This window comes from Tasmannia lanceolata, unplaced genomic scaffold (assembly GCF_043159265.1).
Source record: "Tasmannia lanceolata isolate RefF3 unplaced genomic scaffold, GAP_Taslan_0.1 ptg000018l, whole genome shotgun sequence".
Classification (NCBI taxonomy): Eukaryota; Viridiplantae; Streptophyta; class Magnoliopsida; order Canellales; family Winteraceae; genus Tasmannia; species Tasmannia lanceolata.
The window spans coordinates 22,406,855-22,416,772 of record NW_027518695.1 but is presented as its reverse complement, the minus strand read 5'-3'; the positions used below and the strand labels follow the sequence as shown (position 1 = coordinate 22,416,772).

General features: G+C 43.1%; 2 protein-coding genes across 2 annotated transcripts; both read right to left on the bottom strand.

Moving 5' to 3' along the window:
* Positions 1 to 2,648: 2,648 nt before the first annotated feature.
* Positions 2,649 to 5,607, bottom strand: PHOX2 (Octicosapeptide/Phox/Bem1p (PB1) domain-containing protein / tetratricopeptide repeat (TPR)-containing protein). Its single transcript, XM_077360336.1, has one exon. The coding sequence runs from the start codon at positions 5,336 to 5,338 to the stop codon at positions 2,993 to 2,995; it is 2,346 nt and encodes a 781-aa protein (XP_077216451.1). The 5' UTR covers positions 5,339 to 5,607; the 3' UTR covers positions 2,649 to 2,992.
* A 3,369-nt stretch (positions 5,608 to 8,976) lies between these two features.
* LOC143850191 (uncharacterized) lies at positions 8,977 to 9,627 on the bottom strand. The gene has a single exon (XM_077359459.1). It carries the CDS (start codon positions 9,625 to 9,627, stop codon positions 8,977 to 8,979), a length of 651 nt encoding a protein of 216 aa, XP_077215574.1.
* Between the last annotated feature and the right edge of the window lie 291 nt (positions 9,628 to 9,918).

Here is a 9,918-nt window from a genome sequence, read left to right as displayed (position 1 = left end):
AAGGTAACCCACTAGAGGAGTATGCCACTTCTAACACAAGGAAGTATCTGAGACGTCCCAAGTCTTTTGTAGCAAACTCTCTTTGTAAAAACGTCTTCAACTTCTGTATCCCTCCCGAGTTACTACCTGTAATAATGACGTCATCGACATATACAATCAAAATAATGCATCTTGTTGAGGATTGATGGTTGAATACGGAATGATCCACGGCACACTGTTTGAGGCCAAACCTCATAACCGCCTCATTGAATCTGCCAAACCATGCACGTGGAGATTGTTTAAACCCATATAACGATTTCCTGAGGCGACAGACAGAAGAGGACAACTCCCCTTGAACAACATATCCTGGAGGTTGCTCCATATACACCTCTTCAAGGAGGTCGCCATGCAGAAAGGCATTCTTCACATCTAATTGGTGAAGATGCTAGCCATTATTGACTGCCAGGGACAGCAGGACCTGCACTGAAGGTATCTTCGCAACTGGGGAAAATGTCTCATTGTAGTCCACACGGAATGTTTGAGTGTAGCCCTTTGCCACTAGGCGAGCATTCAGTCGCTCAACAGTGCTATCAGATAGATATTTAATGGAGAATACGCAACGGCAACCAACAGGTCGAGCACCAGCAGGCAGAGAGACCAGATCCCAAGTCTGCTTAGAATGTAGAGTACCCATCTCAAGGTCCATGGCAACTCGCCATCCTGGGTGATTAAGAGCCTCATCCAAAGACTGGTAACACAACAGAAGACAGAGAGTACAAAGCTTTTGAAAGCAGGAGTTAGACGATCATAACAAACAAAATTAGAGATAGAATGAGCAGAGGAATGAGAACAAGTACGTGAAGCAATAGGTGAGTCAGATATAACTACAGGAGAGGAGGATACCTTATTAGACGGTAAGGGGATCTCTGCCTGTGAGGACGATCTTTCGGAGTGAGGGTGTCATGCCTGTTGCTGACGACGTTGATACTGGGACTTAATAGGTGGAGGATCCACGATGTGAGCACAAGACTTGACCTAACTAGGAGGGCAAGCAGAAGATGGTTGTAAAGGAGCAGGAGAACTGGCTGGAAGGTCAGGGAGAGAAATGGACACCTCAGGTTCCAACCTGGAGGAGGGAGGGACTGAAGTAGAACCAAAGAAGGGTTTGGATTCAAAGAACGTAACATCGGCCGATACAAACCATCGGCGTAGACGGGGACTGTAGCAACGCTATCCTTTCTGGGTACGAGAGTAACCCAGAAAGATACATCGTTCTGAACGAGGATCTAGTTTATCGTGACCAGGACCCAAGTGATAGGGGGGAGAGGGGGGAGGGGGGAGGGGGGAGGGGGGCGGGGGGACTGGAGAGGGGGGGCGAGGGGCTGAAGTGGGAGGTGGGGCATGGGGTGTGGGTTAGGGTTAGGGTTAGGGCGTGGGGTGGGAGAGATGGACATGAGGGAGGGGTTAGGGATAAGGTTAGGTTTAGGGTTGGAGAGAGAGAGAGAGAGAGAGAGAGAGAGAGAGAGAGAGAGAGAGAGGTGAGGGAGAGACGAGGGTTAGGGTTGTGGGATGGAGAAGATGGAGGCTAAAGGGTTTCCCTGGGGATCAGAAACCCTAGGGCTCTGATACCATATTGAGAGAAAGATTTAGAGAAGAAAAAAGTGAGTTAGGGCTGTCTCCCCCTCACTAGTTTATTTATATACTGAAAAGAAGAGCGCAATTACTAGAATACTCATAGGCTTATTCTAACAGTACTGTTTCACTTACACAAATGTAGGTGTATGGGTTTTAGAGAAAAAAGTAGAAAACTGAGGCTGAATGTTATTGAAGTTTAACATCATTGTTATGTGTTTGATTAAGTTGAAACTCTTACCATTTATCCTAATTGAAAATAATATAGTTCATGTGGTAGTGTTGAAACAGCGAAGAACCAATTCCAGATGCATACAACGGCTGTCCAATGTGCAACTAATGCATCTTCTTCCAAAAACATCAGGGATCATACTTTTTAAACATGATTTCCTAACTGACCTATCTTCTTTACGTTAATCTATGAAAAGATAACCCTCTTAAAGCGCGCGCGCACACCCACAGAGACAAAAAAAACAGTAGAAATGCATAATAAGCACCAGCACAGAAAGTAAAGCTGGAAAAACCTAAGTGAAATGAATTACATCTCTCCCAATTAGAAACAAAGATTTAAAAAAAAAAAAAACTGATCGCCAAGAAACAAAGAAAAAAATACTAGCAAAACTCAAAAAAAAATCTACAATGAAAATTTGCATACTGGCGCATATCTCTGTCATGACTCCAAAATAGTAATTTGCATTAAGCATCCACTGTCAACAACAAAACTAAACAGATTACAGGCTGAGATTAACCAAACCCGACAGGTACTTGGTTATGCATCATGTCAAAATTCCAAAAACTGGAAACTGTTCAATGGACAAGCATGATTGCTAGTGTACAAAGAACAATTAGAACATGATAGTATGATACTTCAGCACCAAATAGTAAAAGGAATCATCATTCATCCAAGTGAAATAAGGCAGTTGGAACAACAATCATTGAAATGCAGAAATCATCAAAACAAATATGGCATTCCATAAAATTTTCATTTGAATTAACTCAATATTATTATACGGGCTATACTACCATAGAGTTGGAAAGAGGCATTAATCATCAGATATTATGCAGATGTAGCAATCAAATACATCAGTATCGTGAGCAAAGTTTGAATCACAGGTTTCGTCTAAACTTGCTAGGAAGAATTGTCAAGTACAAAATCTTTTGGGGAATACACACCTGCATTCCGATGACAACCAAATATTTCTTCAAAAATCCAGGGCCCCAGAGAATGAAACTTGTAACTTACAACAGAAATTGTTTGCTGAAAGCAGTCAGAATAACCAATACTTTTTCCAGTTCAAACCAATCACTCCATGGAAAGTTGATGAAAAAGATGATTGCTTGGTACTCACCAAGCGGGTAAGCTCATCTGGACTCAACTTTCTTATACATGCTTAACATCACTCTCGCCATTTGCTTCACCGGCATCAATGCTTAGGTTTGATATCTTTTTCTCATTGCCTTCTATACCAGCTCCATTGGACGAATGGTTCTTTTGAACCACTGCAATATCTGCTTCCGAAGCCCCAGCAAGCTTAAACCTCTCAACAGCCGCATCAAGATTCTCTTTCCAACCTTGTAACCCTAGTTTGAATTCAACTTGAGAACGCTCAAATAACATGTTACCCCAGAAAAGGTGTATCTGAGATTTCATAACAGTAGCTTGTTCTGCTGCCTCATCAGCCGATAACTCCCCTTGAGCATTTCCAGAAGACTGACCATCAGGGCCCACATTGGGTTTTTTCCTCCTCTTTAACAACTCATCCTTTTTGCTCAAGCTAGGATCTTTGAGCTCGTTAGCCCTCTGTTCTTCAAGCTTTTCCCACATTTCTGTGGCAGCCTTCATCTTCTCTTCGGCGCTATTAAAAAGCTTAATTGTCTCTGCAGAATCCCAACTTGCAAGGTCAACCTTATTAGCCAAAGCAAAAGACCAATGCAGTTTTGCAGTCTCAAAATGTTGCTGTCCTAACGCAAGCAACCCCTCATAAAAATCGGGCTTGATTTGGAGGGCCTCTTCATATTTCTTTCCAGCCAGAGAATACTTCTCCTGAACCCAATTATAAGCATTCTGAAGCTGTGCGGTCATCAATTCCTTTGATGATGACTCATCTAACGGTATGCGTTTCCTTGCTGCACACATATGAACATTGCCCCAATTGAAGAATGCAAGAGCGGCTACCTCTTGAAACTTAGAAGCAGCCATGTCAAAAAGGCTTTGTGCTTCTTCGCTCGTCATCGTCTCCTCAAGAGCTTCGGAACAAAGCTCCATTCCCAGCTCATGGAGGTCTATATGAGCATCGGGGTCAATGCCCACATGCGTACGGAACAACTGAGCAAAATCAAAGAGCCAATCATCAATCTCAACTTCCTTACACTCACCATTATTATTGCTATCCCCTTCTTTTTCTTTCCGAAGTTCTTCCTCCGAGCCTGCCTTAACTATCTGGCTCTCCATGCCTTCCAACATGGAATCAGACATAGATGAATGGGACCCACTCTCGTCTCCCTTGCTCAACCCCTCATCCTCAGCCAACGCATCTTGGATAGGCTTCTCCTCTTCTTCAACCAAAGCAGGCTCCTGCTCGGGGTTCACCTCTACAATATGCAGCCTTAAAACTGCGAGCACGTTGGTCTTCTCCTTTACAGGTTCTTCCACTTTCTTCTCCAGTGCAAGATGATCCACACAGGACTCGGCTAATCTAAGTTCGTCCGTACAAGTAACGGTCACCAGATCACCATCCATATCCTTATACTTGATCAAAACAGATTTTGACGATGGAAACCGTTTTGCTACAATCTCCCTCAACACTCTAAAACTGCAACTCGCCGGCATCTGAGCAAGCCTTATATCGTGATCATAAACAAGTTTCAATGGCCTCCACCGAGTGACAGCCGAAACCGAAGACAACCCCCGAACAGGCTTCAATGCCAATGATGACGATGACGAAAGATCCTTATTATCCTTATTATCAGAAGAAGCCTTCACAGGCTTCAAAATGGCTTTAGGATTTGGCTTAGGAACCGGACCATTGGAGGGTTGTTGATCTAAGGTGGGGGAGGGCGGTTTATCAGGCTTATTGGGTGTTATGGGAGCCGCTGGAGCAGTTCCCTTCTTGGGTACGGGACGGGCAGGCAAGCATGGCCCGAGCCCACCAATTGGGACACCGCGAACCGCGGATGCCCCAAGAGCGGCAGGGGAGGGCCGGCTCTGGAGGTCCTGCTGGGCCTCCTGCCGCGGCCCAAGGGCGACCCTAACCCGCCGGGCAATCTCTAGGGCATCACGATGGTTAGGATCCACGGCAAGCAATGCTTGCACATCCTGCATTGCCATCTCATACTTGGCCATGGACTCAAAGGCACGGGCCCGCCGAAGCAGGGCCCGGCCGAAATGGGGCTGGACGAGGAGAGCAAGAGAACACTCAGTGATTACTTTGTCATAATCCACAGGTTTCATCTGCATAAGGCAGGCCGCACGATTGCTATGGAACACGGCTCGATCTGGGTGGGTTTTGGGTATGAGTTTTAGGGCATTGTCATATTGGTCTAGGGCACCAATGTAGTCCTTAGATTGGAATCGGCGGTTTCCTTCTTCCTTGAGCTCATGGGATCTTTTTAGGAAGATGGATGAATCCAAATCCACACCATTAGCAACATTAGAAGTACTAGAAATAGAGATTTCAGATGTGGAATGATTCCCACTCTTTTTTCTTCTCCCTCCAGATTTACCCATTTCAGCCCTCCCCCTCAAAAACAAGTTAAAGCCCACAAAAAATCAAGCAAGAAATAGTACAGATTTGGGGTGTCTGGATTTTAGAGAGTATATTTTTTTTGGTCGTTTTCAAAGCAAGAAAGGAAGGAGAAAAGATAAGGAATGAAGTACTTACAGAATCGAAGCCCTTTGATCTATAGTTTAAAGGTTCCCCCTTCTCAGAGAGATGCTGAGCTTTGTTACCAAAGCTTTTTTTGTAACCCTAGAAAGAAGAGAGGACTCTAGAAGGGTATGAAAACCAGATTACAACCACATTGCGTCTGGCACTAACAATATATGATAGGGATTATGGGAGTTGATATATTTGCCCCTCATTTTACTTGGGACAGCCCACTTTAGTGATAGATTAGAGGGGGCTGTATATAGTAGTAAAAGGGGGAGAATATATCACTTTCTGGGATTATCGGATTATATAAGGAATGGGTTCACTTTGATTGTTGGTCATTTAGAGGGTCCATCATAGCCCTTAAATCATAATCATCAAACAATCTTCACCATTGGATCGCAAATCCATGGTAAGAGAAATTGGAGAGATTTTTACTAATCTCAATAAAGATAACATGTGAATATATAGAGCACTTATAGATGAACATTTAATGGGATCTATATAAGTATGGAAAAGGGATAATTCTAATATAATCTAGTATCCTAATTTGTCTAGATTACCTCATCTCACCTAGTTTCATAATCTACCACTAAGATGATCCAATGGTGACCCTCAGATGTATGTGGATTGAAAAATTGACGTGATAAAATTAGAGATTTCTATTAATCTCGGTTGATTTCCATTAACAATAACATTGTAACTATATAGAGCACTTATAATAAACATTGAATGGAATCACCACTAAGATGATGCAGCGGTGACCCTCAAATGTATGTGGATTGAAAAATTGACTTGGTAAAATTAGAGACTTCTACTAATCTCAGTTGATTTCCATTAACAATAACACATGACTATATAGAGCACTTATAGGTAAATATTGAATGGAATTTAGATAAGTATGGAGAGAGATAATTCTAATCTAATCCAATATCCTAATTTATTTGGTTAACTCATCTAACCTACATTCCTAATCTACCACTAAGATATCTACCACTTATATGATCCAACGGTGAGATCTCTAATACTCTAAAATGCCCCTCAAACATATGTGGATTGAAAAATCGACATGATAAAATCAGAGATTTCTACTAATCTGGTTGATTTCCATTAACAATATCATGGGAATATATAGAGCACTTATAGATAAACATGTAAATCTAGATGAAAGAGATACTTCTAATCTAATCTAGTATCCTAATTTATTTAGGTGACCTCATCTAACCTACTTTCCTAATCTATCAATAAGATGATTGAACGGGATCTCTTATACTCTAACAATCAAAGGTCTAGATTGGGGGCACCTGATAAATGTTTACATCATAAGTTGAGGTCGTGTGGGTAAGGGGACATGAAGGGAAGGCAAAGAAAAGGAAGATCTCTTATACTCACTCAAAGGTCTAGATTGGGGGCACCGGATAAATGTTTACATAATAAGTTGAGGTAGTGCGGGTAAGTGGAAATGAAGGGAAGGCAAAGAAAAGGAAAGGGAATTGCTTTTTTAGGTCACACAAGGAGGAGGGTGGAATTTGAAAGATGAGAGCTCCATCTTTCACACCTTTGAAAAAGTTTTCATTGAAATCAAATTTCTTTATTACGATGAGAAAAATCATCCTAATCTGGCCATTGCATACGCTTAAGGAATTTGCAAAAATGAGAGCTCCAATGCAGAAATCGTTCCAAAAGTAATGTTTGGGGAAGATATGTGTATTTAGGAAGCATTACTTTTAGTGCCTCAAGAGCGAATAAATACACTATTTGAGAGATGGGTAGAGGGCTTCGTCAATTTTGGTCTAGAAGAAAATCGGGAACTTTGGATTAGGGGATCTCCTTGACTTAAAGATTACCGGAGAAGTGGCTCCTGTTGGGAATTTTATGCGTGAAATAAAAATCACACACATAAAACACATTAAGCTCAAATATTTCTTTTGAAAGAAGAGGCTTAATTCAATTAGTGGGGACTTACACTTTCAGCTCTAATGATAGTTAATTACATTTCACGAATAAAAATACCTCTGATTATTTATCAAGAGGTTTTGTAAACACTCCATTTTTCCCAAGATCGGACTAGCAATAGGTTCTTGCGATGATGACTCCAATGATGATCCCATAATACCAAAAGTTTCGTATGCTTGAATGAATTAGCCACTTACCCATTTATAGTCATGGAAAACAGGCAGATTCCCAGAAACCTTGTTACCTAAAAGTACACCCAACATCAACTCAAACTTATTAGAGCCAAATTGCAAACCAAGTCTCGAGCTAGCCAATTTGAGATCCCCGAGATCAAACATGGAAACCGGCGAATACCCAGAACATTCTTAGTTTTCACCAATCTGACCCGACTTACAATTGTAACTCGATGAAATAATCGTAAGTTACAATTGGGTTACGATCATAAACCCTGAGAATAATTGAAACAACACACACCTTTTAGTCCACATCAAAAACTGTGCAAATCTCCCTTATTTTTCGTGTCCTTAAAAGGGGGTGGTCCGGTAGGTCCAAAGTAGATTTGGCAATTTCTCAGCCCACAATCCTCGGGCGTTCTCTACTCGCTTTTTTAATCCCTGTAAGAGTGTTCGGTTGGTCACCTCTACTTGTCCATTGGCTTGGGGATGACCGACCGATGTAAATCTTTGTTCGATACTGAGCCTCCCGCAAAAGTCTTTGAGTTGTCTACTCGCGAACTGAGTTCCATTGTCGGTGACCAGGATCCGGGGTATTCCAAACCTGCAGATGACGTCGTGGTAAAAGAAATTTTCTGTCTCTTTGGAGTTGACCTTTTTCACTGCCTTGGCTACAACCCACTTGGTAAAGTAGTCTATGTCCACATACATCATTTGGTGTCCTCTTGTCGAGTTTGGGAATGGCCCTAGTAAATCCATTCCCCACATGGCGAATGGGACGGGACTTGATATGCTGCTGGAAGGGACGGGACTTGATATGGGTTTGTAAGGGACTGCTGGAAGGCACGGTACCGTCGAGAACTTCTGACACTGTTCGTATTTTCTTACAAAATCTTAGGCGTTCTGTTGGAGAGTTGGCCAAAAGAAGCCTCGGCGAAGGATCTTGTGAGCTAGGACTTTTCCTTCTGAATGATCTCTACAGATTCCCTCATGAACCTCCCTTAAAGCGAGGTCGGCGGCCGTAGGTCGGTGGCATTTTAGCAATGGCCAGGAGAAGGACCGTTTGTAAAGTGTTTGTCCGTCAAAGACGTAGTGGGCGGCTTTGGCTACTAGGCGCTGAGCCCCTTCCTATCCTAAGGGCGAGTACCGTCCTTCAAATAATGGAGTATCGGATCCATCCAGTTGGGCTCTTCTTCGATTTGCAGGACTTCCTCTTTTTCGATGCTGGGGTGGGAGAGGATCACGGTGTAGATATTCCCTGGTTCAACAATTCCTGATGATGCCATTTTAGACAGGGCGTCGACCTGGGCATTCATGGTACTGGGGATTTGAACTATCTGGAATTCTTCGAAGTAGGAGATTTCGCTTCATACTCTCTCTAAATACTTCAACATCCGGTCGTCTTTTGCCTCGGAGAAACCATTGACTTGCCCAACAATAAGCTGTGAGTCGTTGTGGGCTCTGAGTCTGTCTGCATGTAGTTCTGTCGCGAGGGCAATCCCGACGAGTAAAGCTTCATATTCTCCCTTGTTATTGGACGCTTTGAAGTCTAGTTTAAGGGCGTATTCCACTAGGACATTGTCTGGCCCTGTCGAAACTAATCCGGTGCCACTACCCTCGGAGGTGGCGGATCCATCAACATATAACATCCAGAGGTACATTGTTGGTGGAGTTGATTCCTTGGTCAGGGTAATTTGCTCTTCCTGCTCTTGCTCCGATATCGTTCGTTCTACAACAAAATCCACGAGAACCTGAGATTTGATCACTGGGTGGGGTTTTACTTGGATGTCGAATTCGCCTAGTTCGACAGCCCAGTTGATCAGTCGTTCAAAGGTGTTGGGCTTCTGTAATGTTTTTCGAAGGGGTTGGTCGGTAAGGACGGTGATTGGGTGAGCTTGGAAGTATGGGCAGAGCTTTCTAGCTGAGACGACGATTGTGAAAGTGAATTTTTCTATTTCTGAGTACCGAGTCTCGGCATTGTGGAGCACCCTACTGACGTAGTAGATGGGCTGCTCCATTTTTTCTTCCTGTCGAACAAGTACTGAGCTTACAACTGCTGGTCCTATAGGTACAAGTACAAATGTTCACCCGGTACTGGTTTTGAAAGCAGCAGAGGAGACTGGAGATACGTCTTTAGCTGGTCGAAGGCTGCCTGACATTCGTCCGTCCACTGGAAACCTTTGACATTCCTGAGAATTTTGAAGAAGGAAAGACACTGCTCAGCAGATTTGGACATAAATCTGCTGAGAAGTAAGATCTTGCTGGCGAGTCTCTGGACCTCTCTTACTTCTTTCGGGGGGCCATTTCGA